We start from the raw sequence: 24,766 nt of genomic DNA, 5'->3' as shown, positions 1-24,766 counted from the left end.
GAAAATTCTACATTTCTGGTCATCCTGCTTTTTGTAATACCACGAAATGCATTTTCACAATTTGAAAAGTAATGGCTATGATGACAAGCTCTAGTCTATTTTTAGAAGTTATTTCCCAATTTCAACAACACAGACTCTTGTTTCACACCACTGTAACTTACTCAGATGTGTTTGTAGATTAACCAAACTTAGTGTCCATTTTCACGAGTTGAAACCAGGCTCTGTGACTTTAATTGTGAGGAAAGCGGTCTAGAGAGTTACAGCGCATCAACCAAATTAGGTTGAGATATCCATGTGGTTATGTCACCTAACACCTAGGCGTGCTCTGAATCCAGTAGTGATGTGGCCAAGTGCCTGTCCACTGTGACTTTCCATCAAACAGCAGGATTAACAAATGAAGTCATTGTCTGGTATCCAGTTGTAAACACCAAGATGATCCATCACTGCTTGAAAACGTTGTCAGTGATTATGTTTTAGATACTAATATATATGTGGTTACTTAAGTCTTTCTATTACACACAGTGTCACTAGAGTATTATGAATATTAATGAAAGAAAGAAAAGAAAAGAAAGAAAAGTTTTATTTAATGACATTAGTGTTTTCCCTAGCTTGTTTTAGCATGGTGCAGCACCATGCCTCAATAGCCTAGCACCATCTTGCCTTAATCAGCGTCATGCTGCCCTGAGATTAAACAAGCCTTTTTCAGTAATTAATTCTAAAATTGTCTATAAAACACCAAAAAAGGTATTATTAATTAATAAAATATGCCTTTTCTATCTTTTGCCATTCATTTATTAAAGCAAGCACCTAAATTACATTGTTTATTTCAATTAATTTTTGGGTATTTTTTAATGAAAAGCAAGTGCCCCGAAAATAGTGAAAATGCCCCAAAAGTTTTTGGTCTACCATGCATTGCCAAATTTCTAGGGAAATCACTAAACATTACAGTCCTCTGAAAATTACGAGAACTGTCGTTTCGTTCGCGCATTGCTTGCGCAAATCTAATTTTGCGTAACCCATTTTTTGTTACATGGATATAACAAGTTACGAAAAAAGGAAATGGGTTATGTGGATTTATTTCTATGTAACCAGTAAATGGGCCACGCATTTTTTCAATTTTCAGATCTGCATTCAACACATTTTAATTATGGTTGTCATGTGTCCAACATATACATGTATGGTTAAGGACCACAGATAAATACATATCAGAAACCCGCTGTCACAATTCCATTGGCTAATCTTTTCGATTAGCAGCAAGGGATCTTTTATAAGTACCATTCCATAGGCTGGACAGTACATACGACAGCCTTTGTTACATTAAAAACAGTACATACGACAGCCTTTGTTACATTAAAAACAGTACATACGACAGCCTTTGTTACATTATAAACAGTACATACGACAGCCTTTGTTACATTAAAAACAGTACATACGACAGCCTTTGTTACATTAAAAACAGTGCATACGACAGCCTTTGTTACATTAAAAACAGTACATACGACAGCCTTTGTTACATTAAAAACAGTACATACGACAGCCTTTGTTACATTAAAAACAGTGCATACGACAGCCTTTGTTACATTAAAAACAGTACATACGACAGCCTTTGTTACATTAAAAACAGTGCATACGACAGCCTTTGTTACATTAAAAACAGTGCATACGACAGCCTTTGCTACATTAAAAACAGTGCATACGACAGCCTTTGTTACATTTAACTGTGTAGCACTGGCTTGAACAAGAAATACCGTAATGGGCCCACCACCGGGAAAAGACCAATACCTGCCTGTTCAACTATTATTTCACAGAAAATATAGGTTTATTAATTAATTAAAAAATAGTGAGACTAATGGGTAGGGTTTTTTTTTTTGGGGGGGGGGGGGGGGTTGTGTAATGCATTTTATACAATAAAAAAGGGTTGGTCCTTTTTGTAAATAGGGTGGGGTTCTCAAAACACCATTTAATTACTGTAGAATGATGAATTATAAAGCCCCTCCCCCCCCCCCCCCACAACATGGTTATCACTTATGAATTATAAAGCCCCTTCATCTCCTACAACATGGTTATCACTGATCCAGCCCCCCACCCCACCGGCCTCGGTTGTGTCGTGGTTAGGCCATCGGTCTACAAGCTGGTAGGTACTGGGTTCAGATCCCAGTCGAGGCATGGAATTTTTAATCCAGATACAGACTCCAAACCCTGAGTGAGTGCTCCGCAAGGCTCAATGGGTAGGTGTAAACCATTTGCACCGACCAGTGATCCATAACTGGTTCAACAAAGGCCATGGTTTGAGCTATCCTGCCTGTGGGAAGCACAAATAAAAGATCCCTTGCTGCCTGTCGTAGAAGAATAGCCTATGTGGCGACAGCGGGTTTCCTCTAAAAACAGTGTCAGAATGACCATATGTTTGACATCCAATAGCCGGTTGTTAAATAAAACAAACTTTACTTTACTTTGATCCAGCCCCGTTAATACACTGCTATGTGCAGCACTGAATGACCACCAGTTTATGGAGTGCCAGACTTGAATGGAAACAAGCAGTGGAGTCAATGAAATGTTTGAAACAATGTACAACACTGCTCCACTGATCATAACAGTTCTACATTGTGACTGGTCACAAACCAGCATACACTGTTTAACATTGTTGGTAACTGACACATTACAGCATCAATCACTTTTTGCACCCTTGTTTTGGCTTCACACACAATATAATATTATTATATCTCACCATAATTTCACTTGAAATCCATATTTCGTAAAAGTTATAATTTTTTAATCAGAAGATTTTCTTAAAACACATTCTGGTGCATTACTAATGTTTAAAGAAAAAAACCTTCAATAGCAATTTTGCACTGGACTTTTCCCACAGCATTCTTAAAACGAAAGGTCATGTACCCAGTTTATGGACATTGTAAGGAGATGCAAAATGGCCCCACTGGGATACTGACATCATTCAAATTCAAAATTTGCTATATTATTACAATGCTTCGCCACTTTAAAATAAAAACTGATCTACTAACCTTGACCACTGTAAAATTTCTATAACAATCATACAATGCTGTTTACAGGTCGTTATTTTTTTTTTTTTTTAATTCTGGACAAAATATTAATTTTAACTTTTAAAAGATGAAAGAAATAAAAAGTTCCTTTTGTCAAATATATCATATCACAAAATTACCATTGGATATGTTTTATTTATTGTGTACGAAGCCAAAACAAGGCTCCGAAAAGTGACTGTCATGGACCTTAGCAACCATGGTTTCAGTCTAGCACTAAATAACGCCAAACAGCTGGTCTCAGAGACATAACTAATGTGTGGCACACATGGTAGACCTGTTACAATTTTTGTTCTCCATTACAACAGGTTATTAGACACAGTGAGGTACCATCTGCAGTAGCATATCTGTAGCAGGATTGTCACATACAGCAATTTTTTTTTTTTTTTGGCATATTATGGCAAAATGCTCACATATGCACTGGCAGTAGCCAGGATTTTATATTGGGGAGCGTACCCATATTTGGAGGGGGAGCAACCCACACTAATTATGTATGATTTTATAAAATTTAATACAGTAACAACAAAAATGGATATGTTGTATGTATATCTGTCTCTGTGTATACGTGCCACCCCACTTTTTGGCACCTTCTTACACCTGTGCTTTGGCCTACAGTAAGGACAAATGAAGAAAAAAAAAAAGTTGGTAATCGTCCTTTTGATCACACAAATTAGGGTGGGGGGGGGGGGGGGGGGGGTGAGGTTTTTATTTTAATTTTTTTCTGTGAAAAACTTTATAAAACCCTGGAGACCATTTTGTTTGCGGGAGTAGCAGTCAACAGCACATGCGCCTGGATGTTGTAGTTCCTACACTGGCCACCAGATGGACCTGATGATGCTTTAACTTGTTACAGTGCTTACGAAAATTGAATTGCTGCTATCTTGACGCATTTTAAACAGTTTTTATCAAAATAAAAAATAAAATAAATTTAGGGACAGGTGCATGTTTCAGGTACGGGCGGGGATGATCACCAACTAATTTTTAGTTTTTTTGGCTTAATTAATATTGCAATTACCGTCAGTCACATAGCAGGGTTTCTGCCAGAGGGTAAAACGGGTATGGTGTCATACTCCCAAAATGTTTGTTTTTTAGGTTAACATTTTTTACAAAATTAATTACTCTTATCATTACTGTATGATTTCTGAACCCTAACCCATTTTCTTTTGGGGGAGGCCCCCATTCCCTCTTTGGCTGTGGATGTATTCAATTTACAACCCCTGCGCGTGCTGTAACCTCACCGTGGTGCAGGGGTGTAACATTCTCTTTGAGAATGGCCAATACAGCACAAATTGAAGTTTAGAGTAAAATTCGGTGTCCGTAAAATTCTGTGATATTTGTATTTGTATTTTTGCACAGTTCTTTACACTGTTTTTGTTTAAAACTTGAATTTTTATATTGATGTTGATCATCACTTTATTTATTTGCATTACCATAGTTTGACACCCAATAGCCGATGTATTTTTCGTGCTGGGGTGTCGTTAAACATTCATTCATTCAATTTACAACCACAATTCCAAATTTCTTTCTGGCAGAAACAGTGCAGCCCTGTTCTTTTTTTCTCGTTTCTTTACATTTATAACAGCTATCGTAACTTCTTCAATTTCTAGTGAAAACACTAACGTATAAAGTTATTAAAAATAAATAAACATGGTGTAGCACCAGACCTAGAATGTTTATAAAATCCACTAGCCATGGGATCAGTGATTTGAAAACTTTACTAGCCACGATTAAAAATTCACTAGGCCTACTTTACATTAAGTTAATTTACACAATTTTACTAAACGATAGTAATAATCAGATATGTCACCTAAACAGTGAGATAATAGAGCTTAAAAACACTAACATTGGGGTGTTGGGATTGGGGGCAGGATATTCATATTTACAAAATAGACTTAACTGCAACATTAGACCCAAAACAATTTTACTAGCTGTCGGGCATGGCAATATTAGTTATTGACTAGCTCAACAATGAATATCACTAGCCATGGGAGTGGGGCTACCATAATGTAGAAGCTCTGTCAGGCATGGCAATATTAGTTATTTACTAGCCCAACACTGAATATCACTAGCCATGGGAGTGGGGCTACCATAATGTAGAAGCTCTGTCAGGCATGGCAATATTAGTTATTTACTAGCCCAACAATGAATATCACTAGCCATGGGAGTGGGGCTACCATAATGTAGAAGCTCTGTCAGGCATGGCAATATTAGTTATTTACTAGCCCAACAATGAATATCACTAGCCATGGGAGTGGGGCTACCATAATGTAGAAGCTCTGTCAGGCATGGCAATATTAGTTATTTACTAGCCCAACAATGAATATCACTAGCCATGGGAGTGGGGCTACCATAATGTAGAAGCTCTGTCAGGCATGGCAATATTAGTTATTTACTAGCCCAACAATGAATATCACTAGCCATGGGAGTGGGGCTACCATAATGTAGAAGCTCTGTCAGGCATGGCAATATTAGTTATTTACTAGCCCAACAATGAATATCACTAGCCATGGGAGTGGGGCTACCATAATGTAGAAGCTCTGTCAGGCATGGCAATATTAGTTATTTACTAGCCCAACAATGAATATCACTAGCCATGGGAGTGGGGCTACCATAATGTAGAAGCCCTGTCAGGCATGGCAATATTAGTTATTTACTAGCCCAACAATGAATATCACTAGCCATGGGAGTGGGGCTACCATAATGTAGAAGCCCTGTCAGGCATGGCAATATTAGTTATTGACTAGCCCAACAATGAATATCACTAGCCATGGGAGTGGGGCTACCATAATGTAGAAGCTCTGTCAGGCATGGCAATATTAGTTATTTACTAGCCCAACACTGAATATCACTAGCCATGGGAGTGGGGCTACCATAATGTAGAAGCTCTGTCAGGCATGGCAATATTAGTTATTTACTAGCCCAACACTGAATATCACTAGCCATGGGAGTGGGGCTACCATAATGTAGAAGCTCTGTCAGGCATGGCAATATTAGTTATTTACTAGCCCAACAATGAATATCACTAGCCATGGGAGTGGGGCTACCATAATGTAGAAGCTCTGTCAGGCATGGCAATATTAGTTATTTACTAGCCCAACAATGAATATCACTAGCCATGGGAGTGGGGCTACCATAATGTAGAAGCTCTGTCAGGCATGGCAATATTAGTTATTTACTAGCCCAACAATGAATATCACTAGCCATGGGAGTGGGGCTACCATAATGTAGAAGCTCTGTCAGGCATGGCAATATTAGTTATTTACTAGCCCAACAATGAATATCACTAGCCATGGGAGTGGGGCTACCATAATGTAGAAGCTCTGTCAGGCATGGCAATATTAGTTATTTACTAGCCCAACAATGAATATCACTAGCCATGGGAGTGGGGCTACCATAATGTAGAAGCTCTGTCAGGCATGGCAATATTAGTTATTTACTAGCCCAACAATGAATATCACTAGCCATGGGAGTGGGGCTACCATAATGTAGAAGCCCTGTCAGGCATGGCAATATTAGTTATTTACTAGCCCAACAATGAATATCACTAGCCATGGGAGTGGGGCTACCATAATGTAGAAGCCCTGTCAGGCATGGCAATATTAGTTATTGACTAGCCCAACAATGAATATCACTAGCCATGGGAGTGGGGCTACCATAATGTAGAAGCTCTGTCAGGCATGGCAATATTAGTTATTTACTAGCCCAACAATGAATATCACTAGCCATGGGAGTGGGGCTACCATAATGTAGAAGCTCTGTCAGGCATGGCAATATTAGTTATTTACTAGCCCAACAATGAATATCACTAGCCATGGGAGTGGGGCTACCATAATGTAGAAGCCCTGTCAGGCATGGCAATATTAGTTATTTACTAGCCCAACAATGAATATCACTAGCCATGGGAGTGGGGCTACCATAATGTAGAAGCCCTGTCAGGCATGGCAATATTAGTTATTGACTAGCCCAACAATGAATATCACTAGCCATGGGAGTGGGGCTACCATAATGTAGAAGCTCTGTCAGGCATGGCAATATTAGTTATTTACTAGCCCAACAATGAATATCACTAGCCATGGGAGTGGGGCTACCATAATGTAGAAGCTCTGTCAGGCATGGCAATATTAGTTATTTACTAGCCCAACAATGAATATCACTAGCCATGGGAGTGGGGCTACCATAATGTAGAAGCTCTGTCAGGCATGGCAATATTAGTTATTGACTAGCTCAACAATGAATATCACTAGCCATGGGAGTGGGGCTACCATAATGTAGAAGCCCTGTCAGGCATGGCAATAATAGTTATTGACTAGCCCAACAATGAATATCACTAGCCATGGGAGTGGGGCTACCATAATGTAGAAGCTCTGTCAGGCATGGCAATATTAGTTATTGACTAGCTCAACAATGAATATCACTAGCCATGGGAGTGGGGCTACCATAATGTAGAAGCTCTGTCAGGCATGGCAATATTAGTTATTTACTAGCCCAACAATGAATATCACTAGCCATGGGAGTGGGGCTACCATAATGTAGAAGCCCTGTCAGGCATGGCAATATTAGTTATTTACTAGCCCAACAATGAATATCACTAGCCATGGGAGTGGGGCTACCATAATGTAGAAGCCCTGTCAGGCATGGCAATATTAGTTATTGACTAGCCCAACAATGAATATCACTAGCCATGGGAGTGGGGCTACCATAATGTAGAAGCTCTGTCAGGCATGGCAATATTAGTTATTTACTAGCCCAACAATGAATATCACTAGCCATGGGAGTGGGGCTACCATAATGTAGAAGCTCTGTCAGGCATGGCAATATTAGTTATTTACTAGCCCAACAATGAATATCACTAGCCATGGGAGTGGGGCTACCATAATGTAGAAGCCCTGTCAGGCATGGCAATATTAGTTATTTACTAGCCCAACAATGAATATCACTAGCCATGGGAGTGGGGCTACCATAATGTAGAAGCCCTGTCAGGCATGGCAATATTAGTTATTGACTAGCCCAACAATGAATATCACTAGCCATGGGAGTGGGGCTACCATAATGTAGAAGCTCTGTCAGGCATGGCAATATTAGTTATTTACTAGCCCAACAATGAATATCACTAGCCATGGGAGTGGGGCTACCATAATGTAGAAGCTCTGTCAGGCATGGCAATATTAGTTATTTACTAGCCCAACAATGAATATCACTAGCCATGGGAGTGGGGCTACCATAATGTAGAAGCTCTGTCAGGCATGGCAATATTAGTTATTGACTAGCTCAACAATGAATATCACTAGCCATGGGAGTGGGGCTACCATAATGTAGAAGCCCTGTCAGGCATGGCAATAATAGTTATTGACTAGCCCAACAATGAATATCACTAGCCATGGGAGTGGGGCTACCATAATGTAGAAGCTCTGTCAGGCATGGCAATATTAGTTATTGACTAGCTCAACAATGAATATCACTAGCCATGGGAGTGGGGCTACCATAATGTAGAAGCTCTGTCAGGCATGGCAATATTAGTTATTGACTAGCTCAACAATGAATATCACTAGCCATGGGAGTGGGGCTACCATAATGTAGAAGCCCTGTCAGGCATGGCAATATTAGTTATTGACTAGCTCAACAATGAATATCACTAGCCATGGGAGTGGGGCTACCATAATGTAGAAGCCCTGTCAGGCATGGCAATATTAGTTATTGACTAGCTCAACACTGAATATCACTAGCCATGGGAGTGGGGCTACCATAATGTAGAAGCCCTGTCAGGCATGGCAATATTAGTTATTGACTAGCCCAACAATGAATATCACTAGCCATGGGAGTGGGGCTACCATAATGTAGAAGCCCTGTCAGGCATGGCAATATTAGTTATTGACTAGCCCAACAATGAATATCACTAGCCATGGGAGTGGGGCTACCATAATGTAGAAGCCCTGTCAGGCATGGCAATATTAGTTATTGACTAGCCCAACAATGAATATCACTAGCCATGGGAGTGGGGCTACCATAATGTAGAAGCCCTGTCAGGCATGGCAATATTAGTTATTGACTAGCCCAACAATGAATATCACTAGCCATGGGAGTGGGGCTACCATAATGTAGAAGCCCTGTCAGGCATGGCAATATTAGTTATTGACTAGCCCAACAATGAATATCACTAGCCATGGGAGTGGGGCTACCATAATGTAGAAGCCCTGTCAGGCATGGCAATATTAGTTATTGACTAGCTCAACAATGAATATCACTAGCCATGGGAGTGGGGCTACCATAATGTAGAAGCCCTGTCAGGCATGGCAATATTAGTTATTGACTAGCTCAACAATGAATATCACTAGCCATGGGAGTGGGGCTACCATAATGTAGAAGCCCTGTCAGGCATGGCAATATTAGTTATTGACTAGCCCAACAATGAATATCACTAGCCATGGGAGTGGGGCTACCATAATGTAGAAGCCCTGTCAGGCATGGCAATATTAGTTATTGACTAGCTCAACAATGAATATCACTAGCCATGGGAGTGGGGCTACCATAATGTAGAAGCCCTGTCAGGCATGGCAATATTAGTTATTGACTAGCTCAACAATGAATATCACTAGCCATGGGAGTGGGGCTACCATAATGTAGAAGCCCTGTCAGGCATGGCAATATTAGTTATTGACTAGCTCAACAATGAATATCACTAGCCATGGGAGTGGGGCTACCATAATGTAGAAGCTCTGTCAGGCATGGCAATATTAGTTATTGACTAGCTCAACAATGAATATCACTAGCCATGGGAGTGGGGCTACCATAATGTAGAAGCTCTGTCAGGCATGGCAATATTAGTTATTGACTAGCCCAACAATGAATATCACTAGCCATGGGAGTGGGGCTACCATAATGTAGAAGCCCTGTCAGGCATGGCAATATTAGTTATTGACTAGCCCAACAATGAATATCACTAGCCATGGGAGTGGGGCTACCATAATGTAGAAGCTCTGTCAGGCATGGCAATATTAGTTATTGACTAGCTCAACACTGAATATCACTAGCCATGGGAGTGGGGCTACCATCATGTAGAAGCCCTGTCAGGCATGGCAATATTAGTTATTGACTAGCTCAACACTGAATATCACTAGCCATGGGAGTGGGGCTACCATAATGTAGAAGCTCTGTCAGGCATGGCAATATTAGTTATTGACTAGCCCAACAATGAATATCACTAGCCATGGGAGTGGGGCTACCATAATGTAGAAGCCCTGTCAGGCATGGCAATATTAGTTATTGACTAGCCCAACACTGAATATCACTAGCCATGGGAGTGGGGCTACCATAATGTAGAAGCTCTGTCAGGCATGGCAATATTAGTTATTGACTAGCTCAACACTGAATATCACTAGCCATGGGAGTGGGGCTACCATAATGTAGAAGCTCTGTCAGGCATGGCAATATTAGTTATTGACTAGCCCAACAATGAATATCACTAGCCATGGGAGTGGGGCTACCATCATGTAGAAGCCCTGTCAGGCATGGCAATATTAGTTATTGACTAGCCCAACACTGAATATCACTAGCCATGGGAGTGGGGCTACCATAATGTAGAAGCCCTGTCAGGCATGGCAATATTAGTTATTGACTAGCTCAACAATGAATATCACTAGCCATGGGAGTGGGGCTACCATAATGTAGAAGCCCTGTCAGGCATGGCAATATTAGTTATTGACTAGCCCAACAATGAATATCACTAGCCATGGGAGTGGGGCTACCATAATGTAGAAGCTCTGTCAGGCATGGCAATATTAGTTATTGACTAGCTCAACACTGAATATCACTAGCCATGGGAGTGGGGCTACCATAATGTAGAAGCCCTGTCAGGCATGGCAATATTAGTTATTGACTAGCTCAACACTGAATATCACTAGCCATGGGAGTGGGGCTACCATAATGTAGAAGCTCTGTCAGGCATGGCAATATTAGTTATTGACTAGCTCAACACTGAATATCACTAGCCATGGGAGTGGGGCTACCATAATGTAGAAGCCCTGTCAGGCATGGCAATATTAGTTATTGACTAGCTCAACACTGAATATCACTAGCCATGGGAGTGGGGCTACCATAATGTAGAAGCTCTGTCAGGCATGGCAATATTAGTTATTGACTAGCTCAACACTGAATATCACTAGCCATGGGAGTGGGGCTACCATCATGTAGAAGCTCTGTCAGGCATGGCAATATTAGTTATTGACTAGCCCAACACTGAATATCACTAGCCATGGGAGTGGGGCTACCATAATGTAGAAGCTCTGTCAGGCATGGCAATATTAGTTATTGACTAGCCCAACACTGAATATCACTAGCCATGGGAGTGGGGCTACCATAATGTAGAAGCTCTGTCAGGCATGGCAATATTAGTTATTGACTAGCCCAACAATGAATATCACTAGCCATGGGAGTGGGGCTACCATAATGTAGAAGCCCTGTCAGGCATGGCAATATTAGTTATTGACTAGCCCAACACTGAATATCACTAGCCATGGGAGTGGGGCTACCATAATGTAGAAGCTCTGTCAGGCATGGCAATATTAGTTATTGACTAGCTCAACACTGAATATCACTAGCCATGGGAGTGGGGCTACCATAATGTAGAAGCTCTGTCAGGCATGGCAATATTAGTTATTGACTAGCCCAACACTGAATATCACTAGCCATGGGAGTGGGGCTACCATAATGTAGAAGCTCTGTCAGGCATGGCAATATTAGTTATTGACTAGCCCAACACTGAATATCACTAGCCATGGGAGTGGGGCTACCATAATGTAGAAGCTCTGGCTCCACTGACTGGTCGCATCCACTTCTTCCTTATCTTTATTACTACAAAGTAGCTTACACTAATCCTGTTCGTGGGTCCAGAGAATACATAATTCAAGCCTATAAGCTGCCAATTCTGTGGGTGAAGTTGGCTGATGACATAATGTGTATAATGAGACCAATAACTGACACAGTGTCATCCAGACAGGTACAGGGCAGGCAGGTGTGGATCCAGGGGGAGATGCTGAAGGGGTGTGCTCTCATACCTGTCAACTCTCAAGTGAGTCTCATACATTTGTAACAAACATCACGTTTTCACACAACATTACTATAATCATACACTTTTTCTAAAAATAAAAATATTTTATAATCGTGGTTTATATTTTAGAGCTGAATGGAGTTATATGCTGATTATGCAGGTGTCTGAATTTGTTACCTATCCTCGGTTCAGTGCCAACAATCACCCGCGGGTGCTACCAATGTCCGACTTGTATGGTTTAACATTAACTGCATTAATTAGTAAATTTTGCACGCACTCCATTTTGGACTTAAAACAAACAACAAAAAACTTCTTGCCAATGTTAAAAAAATAATGTATCTGCACCCCCTTCCCCAGCCCTGTATCTGCACCCCATCCCCCACCCCTATATTTGCACCCCGTCCCCCACCCCTGTATCTGCACCTCCTTCCCCACCCCTGTATCCACACCTCCTCCCCAACCCTGTATCTGCACCTGACAGGGATCAACAAGAAATTCAGGACTCACACTGAAAATAATTTTGTTAAGACAATTTTCTTATTTTTAGAGAATTTTTCCATGAAAATTATGAAAAGAGTATTGTTTTATTTTAAATTAATTAGTCAATCACAATACTAGTAGGCTAAACATACAACAAGTTTCTTTTGTTCAATGGCACCACTAAAGCAGATTGATTTATTAATAATTGGCTATTGGATGTCAAACATTTGGCAATTTTGAGAAATAGTCTTAGAGAGAAAAGCCGCTTTAAAAAAATGCCATTAGTAGCAAGGGATATTTTATATACATGTACCATCCCACAGACAGGATAGCACATACCACAGCCTTTGATATACCAGTGTCATTTTGCACTGGCTGGAATGAGAAATAGCCCAAATGAACCCACTAACAGGGATCGATCGTCCTAGACCGACCATACATCAAGTGAGTGCTTTATCCAGGGACGAATCTCACCTTTTTCTTTTACTCCAGAAAATAGCATTACACATCTCAGGGTTTAATTTGTATAGTGTTTCATTTGTTTATAAAAAAAGTAGTGTACCCCCCCCCCCCCCCCCCTCCCAGGACTTTGATCAGTGTACGGCCCTGTTATCAATGTTGAGCGATGTCCCAACCCCCTGGATAGATCCTAGAATGATGGTCGTGCATCAGGCAAACGCTTTACCACTGGGCTACACACACCCCTCCACAATCACAACATAAATATGGGAGTACTGTACACCAAGGTGAAGGTCGGCCTGTATTAAGGAGTGACTGCTCTATTTGCAAAACCAGCCTTGGTAGTCTGAGAAGTAGACCAAGTTTGGGGTCAGTATTCATAATTAACTGTCCTGTACACAAGATGAATGTTATGCATAATATATTAAGCATTATGTATAGTGCACAAATGTGAAGGTCAATCAATGCACTTGTATTCAGCATTAACTGGCCCATAAATACACAACAGCGACAGTGGTGTATTCAGCAATAACCAATGTAAACATTTTAGGTATTGAAGGCCAGCTTGCTTTCCTGTTAATAAAGATAAATGGCCTGTATTCACAATCATCCTGCAATGAAGACCAGTGGATCATAGCCCAGTTGTAAAACACTCGCCCGATGTGCAGTCGGTCAGGGATCGATCCCCATCAGTGGACCACAACTGCAATATATCAAAGGCTGTGGTATGTGTTATCCTGTCTATGGGATGGTGCACATAGAATATCCCTTGTTATTATCCATATGGTTCAACAAAACTGAATTAATAATAATCATACGAAGCACATGTGTAATAACAAGTGTAATGACGTAATTTTGTTTAGTGAAATCTTAACATGACGTTGCTTGTCCAGTCCTAGCTCAGATTGTGCATTTGAAATATGACGTTATTTCATCGTCACCTTCTAGTTGTGGCTGAAACATTTTGAGTTGGGTCTTATTATTTATAAAGAAAACAACAATAATATGGATAATAAAGAAATTACTATACTCGCATGTGAGTCGTACTAATTTTATGAAACTTGTTACGAAACTTGTTACATAAAATCAGTACGGCACACAAGCTTGTATAATAATCTCAATTTATTACCCCAGTGGTCACTCATAACAGGGAAAATATTTTCCATATTTTCTCAGTGAGAAATATTCTGCATTGGTCTAACGAACAATACTATTGGACAATTTGACGCTCACAAACCAATGACCTTGTCGGTACTAAATATGACGTCATCACGATTTGGCAAACACACAAAATGACGTCATGTAGTTTAAAGAGTTTGTGTTTACGGCCTTCTATTTTTGGTGTTAAATTTATAACAAAATGTCATTTTAATGCAAATCCTTATAGATTTTGTAGCAGAATAAAGAACACTTGGGTTTTTTTAATTATTTATGAACGTGATTAAATTACAAAGTTATAGCAATTCTCAGAAAAGTGCGCAAAGTGGTTTACATCATTTCTATACAGGTTGACCTTTCGTGCAGAGTAGCTGAGGTAGTAAATAGAATAACAAACTCGGTACCAGTTATTATCAAATTTATGTCCTTCGTGAAATAATGTTAATTTGTCACTCGCTAAAGCTCGTGACAACTGAAAATTATTTCACTCGGGACATAAATTTGATAATAACTGGTAACTCGTTTATTATCCTCCATTTATTACACACCAGTGTAAGATATTGCTCATGTCATAACAATCACTCACTATCTAACTAGTGTAATATTGGCGTGACGTAGATAACTTGCTGACACAATTCGTAGAAAAATAATGTACAGAAGGTCTCGACAGCTGCTTGCTTCTGCTTTGCAGCTTGTTTGCAGTTGGTTTGTAATAAATAAAATACTAAACTAGCTTGCCTGTCATATGATTTTTATGAAACTTGTGAACGAGCAAAAGCGAGTCAGATACCAACACTGTTTACTCATTTTATAAAAATGGTATGACAGGCAACCTCGTTTAGTATTCTATATCTACTAATGGAAAAATATAGCGGATTTCCTCTCACATGCATGCACTGTTTGACATCCAATAGCCGATGATTAATAAATCAAAGTTATCTAGTGGATACGAAGGAAGGAAATGTTTTATTTAACGATGCACTCAAAACATTTATTTACAGTTATATGGCATCAGACATATGGTTAAGGACCACACAGATATAGAGAGGAAACCTGTTGTCGTCACTTCATGGGCTACTCTTTTCGATTAGCAGCAAGGGACTTTTTATATGCACCATCCCACAGACAGGATAACTCATACCATGGCCTTTGTTACACCAGTTGTGGAGCACTGGCTGGAACGAGAAATAGCCAAATGGGGCCAATGACGGGGATCGATCCTAAACCGACCGCATATCAAGTGAGCCCTTTACCACTGAGTTACGTCCTGCCCCTCTAGTGGATACCTACATGTCACTACAGACCAAATAATTATAATGGTTAATAGTATATTCACATTTTAAATACCAATGTAATCTTCACATAAAACAAACTTTAGAAACAAATTATATATATGCAAAGGTCACATTGGTATTTAAAATGTGAATATACTGTTATCATAATTATTTTGTCTGTATTTACATGTAGGTTGGTCTCTAAGTTACTCATTAATCCATATAAATTAGCTTTAAGTTAATTATTAGTTGTGTTTGTTTTGTTTATCAACACCACTTTTAGCAAGCTGATTTAATAAGCATCAGCTCTTGGATGTCAAAACCTTTGATATAAAGTCTGAGGAAATGCACAACATTTATTTTTCATTCAGTCATACTTATTTCCATTCAATTACGATTCAAGCATGCTGTCCTGGGCACAATCTTGACTGGCTGACCAGGACAGAGGGTTAGTTGTTAGTGAGAGATAAGTGGGAGCAGTGCTTTTACGCCTACCCAATTTACTCGTTAAACTCACGGTATAATATCCGCCCGGTCCCCTCCATTATTATTTTTAGTTAGGGTTAGGGTTAGGTTTAAGGTTAGGGTTCGGGTTAGGGGAGGGGGGGACCGGGCGGATATTTTTCCAAACTCACTTTGAGTGGAAGCCGGTACAAGGAATTTTTTCATGAGCAGTCCAGTATCTTTTATATTGGTGATTCAATCCTTGATCCAAGCATATCAGGTGACTGTTCTAGCCAATGATGTTGCATTATTAATTATTCCATGTGGCAGATCTAAGGTTGTTTAAAGGGAGGATTTTTTTGTGGTAATAAAGATGCTGAGAGATGCATTTTCTGGGCAAATTGGTGTTCATTATTGTGGATGATAAAAAAATAAAAAAGTGTCACTAATGACACTTAAAAATTACCAGGGGGGGGGGGGCTCATGACCAGCTCCCTCTGGATATATCAATGCATATCCCCCTCTCCCCCCCCCCAAATTTTTTTGATATAAAAATCATGGCTAGGCAATTGTCCCTACATACCCCCCCCCCCAATTTTTTTTTATAATATATCAAGCAAGCTTGCAAGCAGTAAGATAAAGCACCGACTCGCAAAGATCACAAAGTAATGCAGTAAATAGCGACAAAATAATTTTACCTGTGATACTGAGCTTGTAAAAAACTGAATTCCTCTTTGATCCGATCGCAGGATTCCGAAACAGTGAATTTGAAAGGTTGCCCGGGTTGGGGGCCCTGAAAGGGATAAAGTTAAATTGATATCATAACGTCAAATGTTTACAACATGCAGTCGTGTCGTAATACATCTAAATCAGTGTACGAATGATGATGGATATAAATTTATAGATTGCAGTACACGATTTGTTAAAATATATATATTAAATAATATAAGAACAGTGTGTACAAAACAAGTGCAAAGGGCAGCATTTGAAACAAAGAAACTTGATGTACAACGTACCGGAAGGCGGTTTGGGTACATCGCGATAATCGGGTGGTTATCGGTTGACCATCAATAGTTTTCGCAAAAGTCGAGACGTGTATATCCAACAGTAAAAAGTATATCCACTTTTGACGCGAAACAGAAACACACAAAAACCACACACACACACACACACACACGCACACCAAAAGTGCCCTTTTTTTAGTGACACGACGAACAGCGATTCCAGAATTTCGAACCCTTCTTCACACGAGGTCCGGTTAATTTAAGAACACATCAAAGACAAAATGCAGCTTATTCCATTCCCATGCATTAGTGGGCCGTGTATGCTGAGAAATTTCACAATATTTTTGGCGCAATATGGAAAGAAAGTGTATCCACTGTTGAACAATAACTGCAAACGCTTGGGAACGCGGCTGGGAAAATACGCCGTCTTTCTCTATGCCACACACGTATGGAGGTAATTGAAGACTTCAAGTTCCTACTTCTCTTAGTAACAATGGCTCTAAGAAAGGACACCGGTCATGTTAGCTGAGCGTTGATTGGCCATATATCTGGCAAATACAAGCATCTCAACCCACGTGGGTTCATTACCTATGAACAGTCGCCATCAGAGATTCAGCCAATAGAAATGCTAAATGGAGAACAGCATTCTGGTTGTGTGCATAGTTAATGAGAGCACGTGGAGTAAGCGTCTAGTCTGGATGATCGCGTTATCCAATCAAAATAAAGTAGTATTTATACACTTTAGTTCTTTAAATTTCATTACTTTGTCGGCCTTGTTGAAAGAAAAGGTTATTGCATATACATTTATTTTATGTTTTGAACAAAATAATGTATGTATTTTTTGTAAAAGTAATACAATTGTTGCTCACAATCCCCTGATATGGGAGGTGTTGTTTACTGAGCAGGGTTACAGTAAAACACATGAAATGTAGAACATTTTGTCTTTAAATTTAAATAACTGAAACAGAAATCTCTACATATTGTGAGGGGGAAAAACCATCGTAAGGTTTAAAACTAATACGGATTCCTGATACGTTATACTACAACTTATGCTTAGTCTAAAATGTCCAACGAATCGATATTGCGAGGAGTGTAGAGGTTTCCCAGGCATGTGTGTCATTTCACTTGTAGTGATTCGAAAGCTGTCATCTGAACACACGTGCGTTTGATACGGAAGGCGTGGTTTAAAGGTTTGAGTGATGGTAACGATGAAAACGCAGAGATAAAATATTGCGGAAAGAGGAATACGAAGTACATTCAATGGATTTCAAATTGTAGTCTTGTTTTGGGTTATAATCTGATTCGTCGTAGATAATTTTGGACTAAGCAGGTCCATAGGTACTTGGAGGGGGGGGGGGGGTCTGGTGCAAAATGTATGGGTGTGCTTTTTCTTACTTTATAAAAAAACAAAGATAAAAATATGGCTTGTGTCCCTTTCACTGGAGACTGTAACCCCCTACATTAGAGATTGTGCGCCCCCCCCCCCCCCCCCCCATATCGTTCATACTGGGAACTGGGAACTCTATTAACGTGCACATATCCAATAACGCCCACCCCGGACTTGGCCTCTGACTTCGCCAGTGACCAACTCCGGGGCAGGAAGGGGGAGGGGGTGGGGGGGGATTTGAGATGAGGGGGACAATTTACAAATTTTGATGGTATGACCATGGTCAAAAACTAATGGGGTGGGGGGTAAAAAGAATTAAACACTTTAAAATGCACCATGAAAAAAAGAAGAATTCAGGATATGCATTTATAAATTAAGTTAGTTGGTGCCATTTTCTAAACATAATACTTAATATTAAATAATATATTTACATATAACATTAATTAAACATTACCATTTAACGCCCTGGAAGAGAAGGGTTCGCAAGCAAGGGGGGGGGGGGGGGCATAGCGCCCAATCCAGTCAGCTATTCAATAGGCAGGCAAGCCCAAGGTAGCTGGTCCGGAATTCCATGGGGCGGAAGTGCCGGGGGAGGGAGGCCTTCTAACAGGCAATCTATTGGCCCAAACCGCCCGCACCCAAAAAAGCACCCTACCACGGCGTCGCCCCCCCCCCCCCCCCCCCCCATCCCGACCACCCCCAAGTTATCCATACAGCAGGTTAGGGCGAAGTAGGTCAGGTCAGGTCAGAGTTTAACATGCACATTCAGAGCATGCAGTTGTAGCGCACGCCTGTCCAGGACAGGAAAGGGCTGGGGAGTAGGGCGAATTTAAACTATCGTTCATACGGGCCTGCAGAGACCAGTGGGGAGTAGGAGGTGATGGATATAACTATAAATAATTATTAATAATGACGGCAGAAAGTAAAACAAAATACTAAGTAGTACTGTTTTTTCACCGTTTGCCTATTCAACCGAAATGATTTATTAATTTTATTCATTCATTCATTCATTCATTCACTCATTCATCCATTCACATTTTTTTTTTTTTTTTTTTTTATTATTTTAGCGAAATGACCAATATAATGTTTTATTTATTTATTTATTTATTTATTTATTTATTTATTTATTTTATGACATGTCAATAAACATTCAGTCTGGTTTAAAAAAATAAAAATAAAGTAATAATTAAAAAAATTAAATTAAATTAAATTAAATAATTAAATGAATAAATAATAATAACAACAACAATAATAACAATACATGTAGTATGAGGTGAATTTTATTTTTATTTATTTTTTTATTTATTATTATAAAATTATCTTTTTTAAATGTTTTAAATTTATTTAATGAATTACTTTATTAATTTTTCAAAATTGTTTTATATTTTTTTATTTATTATTATTATTATTCGTTTTTTTTATTATTATTTTTTTTATTTATTATTATTTAATTATTTTAATTATTGTTTTTTTATTTATTACTTGGGTGGGTTTTTTTTTCTTCTTCTTTTCTTTTCTTTTCTTTTCTTTTCTTTGTTCGCTATTCTGTAGAAGTAGCCTATAGGCCTAAGGTGGTGTCGGTAAAGGAATATTCGTTTTCTTTTCTATTAAGGCATACCGGCGATCAGTACATACATAACCGAGTGTCTGTGTAAAAGTGATGAACGTAAGAAAACTTTTGTTTAACGACACCACTAGAGTACTCTAATTAATTAATCATCGGCTATTGGATGTCAAACATTTGGTAATAGTGACACATAGTCATCAGGGGGCGGGGCGTAGCCCAGTGGTAAAGCGTTCGCTTGGTGCGCGGTCGGTCCAGGATCGATCCCCGTCGGTGGACCCATTGGAGTATTTCTCGTTCCAGCCAGTGCTCCACAACTGGTGAAACAAACGCCGTGGTATGTACTATCCTGTCTGTGGGATGGTGCATATAAAAAGATCCCTTGCTGCTAATCGAAAAGAGTAGCTCATGAAGTTGCGAGAACGGGTTTCCTCTCTCAATATCTGTGTGGTCCTTAACCATATGTCTGACGCCATAAAACCGTAAATAAAATGCAGCAAAGGATTTTTTATAGGCACTTTCCCACAGACAGGAAAGCATACCACGGCCTTTGACCAGTTGTGGTGTACTGGTTGGAACGAGAAAAAAACCAAAGCAGCTGAATGGATCAACCGAGGTGGTTCGATCCGGCGACGCAAGCACCTCAAGCGAGCACTCAACCTTTTGAGCTAAATCCCGGCCCTTGTGTAAAAGTGGGTGACATAATTTGGGAATACTAAAATAAGTTGCTTTATTTATTGATTCCAGCTGTAGAGCTTTGTTTGCAGAAACATTTAAGGCTTTCATCGCAGGCACGTCGGAGCAGGGGGGGGGGGGGGGGGGGGGGCTGGGTAGGGCTTTAGCTCCTCCAATAATTCTGAATCAAAAATATTATTGGTAGTAAATCTTAAGGTAGAGATGAATTTTACTTGTAGAATTCAGGAAATTGCATTTGAGAACATCAAGTTTTAAATTTTTTACGAGGGATCATACCCCCGAACCCCCTAAAACTTTGCTGTGCACCCTCGATCTGAGTCAGCCCCTCCCCTTCTCCCAATGTCTACTTCCTTCCGCCGTGCTTACATCGTGTATATCATATTGTTTTGTTCTCCAGTGGCGATACCACGAAAGGCACCTTGCGAAATTAGAATTCGGGGCGGGATATAGCTGTCAGTAGAGCGCTCACCTGGGGTGCTTGAGTCAAAGGATCGAACCACATCAGTGGACCCATTCATTGATTGGGTTTTCTCCTCGTGCCAACCAGTGCACCACGACTGAGATACCAAAGACCGTGGAATGTGCGGTCCTGTCTGTAAGAAACTGCATTTATAAAAGATCCCTTGATGCTAATTAATAGGGGGGGGGGGTGAATGTGGAGGGTTTTCTAAGACAATATGTCAGAATTACCAAATTACTGACATCCAATAGCCGGTGAAACATGAACCAGTATGGTTTGGTGGTGTTAAACAAAACAGCGTAGTCCGCTGTGTTGAATGCAAAGTAAAGTTTGTTTTATTTAACGACGCCACTAGAGCACATTGATTTTTAATCTTATCATCGGCTATTGGACGTCAAACATATGGTCATTCTGACACTGTTTTTAGAGGAAACCCGCTGTCGCCACATAGGCTACTCTTTTTTACGACAGGCAGCAAGGGATCTTTTATTTGCGCTTCCCACAGGCAGGATAGCACAAACCATGGCTTTTGTTGAACCAGTTATGGATCACTGGTCGGTGCAAGTGGTTTACACCTACCCATTGCGGAGCACTCACTCAGGATTTGGAGTTGGTATCTGGATTAAAAATCCCATGCCTCGACTAGGATCCGAACCCAGTACCTACCAGCCTGTAGACCGATGACCTGCCACGACGCCACCGAGGCCGGTGTATTGAATGCCGTGCAGGATGTAACCCAGTGGTAAAGCGCTCGCCAGATGCGCGTTCGGTCTAGGATCGATCTCCCTTGGTGGATCCATTGGGCGATTTCTCATTCCAGCCAGTGCACAACGACTGGTATACCAAACCAAAGGCCGTGGTATGTGCTATCCTGTCTGTGAGATGGTACATATAAAAAAGATCCCTTGCTACAATGAAAACAATTAAATAAATCATCATGTGCTCTAATAGTAATGGAATGAATGGATGAATGTTTAACGACACCGCAGCACGAAAAATACATCGGCTATTGGGTGTCAAACTATCGTAATGCAAACAAATGATGATCAACATCAATATAAAAAGATTTAAATAAAAACACAGTGTAAAGAGCTGTGCACAAAATACAATCTAATTAAAATTAGCTCCACTATTACATGTGGACCTAACACCAGCCAGTTGGAGCTCATGTCCACCAATCAAAACCTTACTTGCAGAATCCTGCCAGTGATTTAAAAATAATTTGAAAACATTCCGAATTATCCTGAGGGTATACGACATGTTTCGTGTGAATTACGAATGCCTTAAAACATGTTTTATTTTATAAAATAAATAATTTGTAATGTAAAACTGAAGACTGATTTAGTTGGGGTTTTTTTATATAAATAAATAAATAAATAATGTTTAATGTAAAATTGAAGACTGATAACCCACCCCGTACGTATTGGTATGGTTCGCTGTACTGCGGCCACTAAAATAGACTCGCCCGATATTTTTAGAATTTGTATGCTCCCAAATAACGTTATAAAAGGCGAAGTGTGATTGGTCAATATTTAAATTATTATTTACAGACGAAATGTTACTTGGACATTGGGGGCTACGCAGTGTTGTTAGTTTTAAATCACTGGCAGGATTCTGCAGGACATGAGCTCCAACTGGCTGGTGTTAGATCCACATGTAATAGCGGAGCTAATTTTAATTAGATTGGCAAAAATACAAATATCACAGATAGATACTGACTTTTACTCAAAGTTTCAATTTGAATTACAGAATAATGGAATAACGTATATGGAATTAATTGACACAAGTATAAATAATACGCCAGGCCTTTTTAACAGTTTCCGATCGTTCTGATAGATTCTCCTCTTTTGATATGCACTGCCGACAGCTTTCTTTGTACTTACCTGATGCCGCACATCGCAAGGATCTTTTTATGCTCAGGTCCACTCGACTATCGCACACACATCGTACTAAATACTACGTATAGAATAGAATAGAATAGATGTTTAACGACACCCAAGCACGAAAAATACATAGACTATTGGGAATGAATGAATGAATGAATGTTTAACGACACCACAGCACGAAAAATACATCGGCTATTGGGTGTCAAAATATTGTGTGATGAATGAAGGAACTGTTTTATTTAACGACGCACTCAACACATTTTATTTACGTATATATGGCGTCAGACTAACTATGGTTAAGGACCACACAGATATAGAGAGGAAACCCGCTGTCACCACTTCATGGGCTACTCTTTTCGATTAGCAGCAAAGGATCTTTTATATGCACCATCCCACAGACAGGATAGTACATACCACGGCCTTTGTTACACCAGTTGTTGAGCACTGGTTGGAAAGAGAAATAGCCCAATAGGGTATAAAGATGAATTCCATAAATACAACAGCAATGAACGCAGCTATATACATGGCGGTCATAGTGTTGGAGGGAAACACTCTGTAAGGCCACCAAAGCCCATCTAACCATAGTAAAAAGAATAATGACACTATAACGGAAAAAAAGGAATTAAAAAAATAAGATAAAATAATAAATTAAAAGTCAAATAATAAATTAATAAATAACTGAATAACAAGTGACAAAATAATAGCAGCCTATAAGACAACAACAAAAGAATAACAAACATACATTAATGAGACAACAGAATGCTGCATTGAATTTTCAGATATTACATTGCACCAGCTCTATAAACGAATGGCGCTGGGCCCTTAATGGACCGCAGTGGTGCGTGGAAACCAAACTGGTATATTAATTTTTTACATTTGTTTCAATCAGCCTGACTACAACACGACTAACTTTGATCGATTTGATCCCAATTATAAACAACTGACTTCACCACATCGCAAACAATGACTGCTTCTATCTAAATAATAACCCCGGCATCTGCTACAGCGACAGAAAGAACATGGATTTAGGATCCAAATTTAGCCAGCGTTCCCGCTGTTTCCTTCGCGGCTTTTCACGAAATGCACGTGCCTGCCGCACGTCAGTGTAAAAAGGTTTGAACTCTTGTGCTATTATGGAAAGCGCACATAATATGGAGTCGGCCAACCGATAAGATCGTGGAATTCACTGTGGAACAATAAAAAGCCACGCGTGCGCACGTCGGTGTCATGTGTATCATTGCGGGGGATGGTTGGATGGGAAGAATCCCGTATTTCCCGGGTGTGGGTCGGCGGCACTTGGGTGAAAATTGCCGTACATGGAAACGATGGAAATAATTAAGAAAATGCGAGTAGCGAGCTTCGACAAACGTTCGAACAATGGCGACACACGTGGTGTTATTTCAAGATGGCTGTGTGCACGTGACTGTTGTTAAATTATATAGTAGACCGGTGCCACTGTCATTAGGAAGTTTCATAATAAAGAATAAGATGTATGACTCTGGAGTTGAAAGATTTTTGTGTTTCAAATTATTAGTAATAATAATATTTATGTTGTATGTCTTAATTACAAAATTGATATGATGGACGAAACTGCCAGGTTTTTTTTGTTTTTTAATGAAATGTTGATCAAATTTATTTCGTTAATTAAAGTATGGCATCTAAATAAAAATTGCCACATTAAACCGGAAGTTCCATCTAAACCGGAACTAGCCAATAATTACAATATAATATAGTAATAACAATCGAGGTAAATCACTTTGTAATGACATGTTCATAGCTATGGCTTGTGTGTGTGTATATATATACAGGAAGTGACAGCACTCAACTAGAATTAGCCTGTGGACACAGCACCGTC

At 39.7% G+C, this 24,766-nt stretch overlaps 1 protein-coding gene across 3 annotated transcripts in view; it reads right to left on the bottom strand.

Annotated features, from left to right (window-relative positions):
* The window catches only part of LOC121386198 (transducin-like enhancer protein 4), an 89,690-nt gene extending 65,702 nt beyond the window's left edge, over window positions 1–23,988 (bottom strand). For 2 of the 3 annotated variants that reach the window (XM_041517033.1, XM_041517036.1), the window contains exons 1-2: window positions 16,931–17,391; window positions 16,613–16,707 (exon numbers count right to left, since the gene is read on the bottom strand). In XM_041517033.1, the coding sequence (XP_041372967.1) occupies window positions 16,613–16,707; window positions 16,931–16,951 (116 nt within the window). In that variant the 5' untranslated portion in view covers window positions 16,952–17,391. Of the gene's footprint in view, window positions 1–16,612; window positions 16,708–16,930; window positions 17,392–23,821 lie in introns of those variants that run through there. The other variant, XM_041517043.1, reaches the window with a different exon arrangement.
* Window positions 23,989–24,766: the final 778 nt, after the last annotated feature.

Source organism: Gigantopelta aegis, chromosome 2, assembly GCF_016097555.1.
Source record: "Gigantopelta aegis isolate Gae_Host chromosome 2, Gae_host_genome, whole genome shotgun sequence".
Lineage (NCBI taxonomy): Eukaryota > Metazoa > Mollusca > Gastropoda > Neomphalida > Peltospiridae > Gigantopelta > Gigantopelta aegis.
The sequence above is the reverse complement of the archived record's forward strand: the minus strand, read 5'-3'. Positions and strand labels throughout refer to the sequence as shown.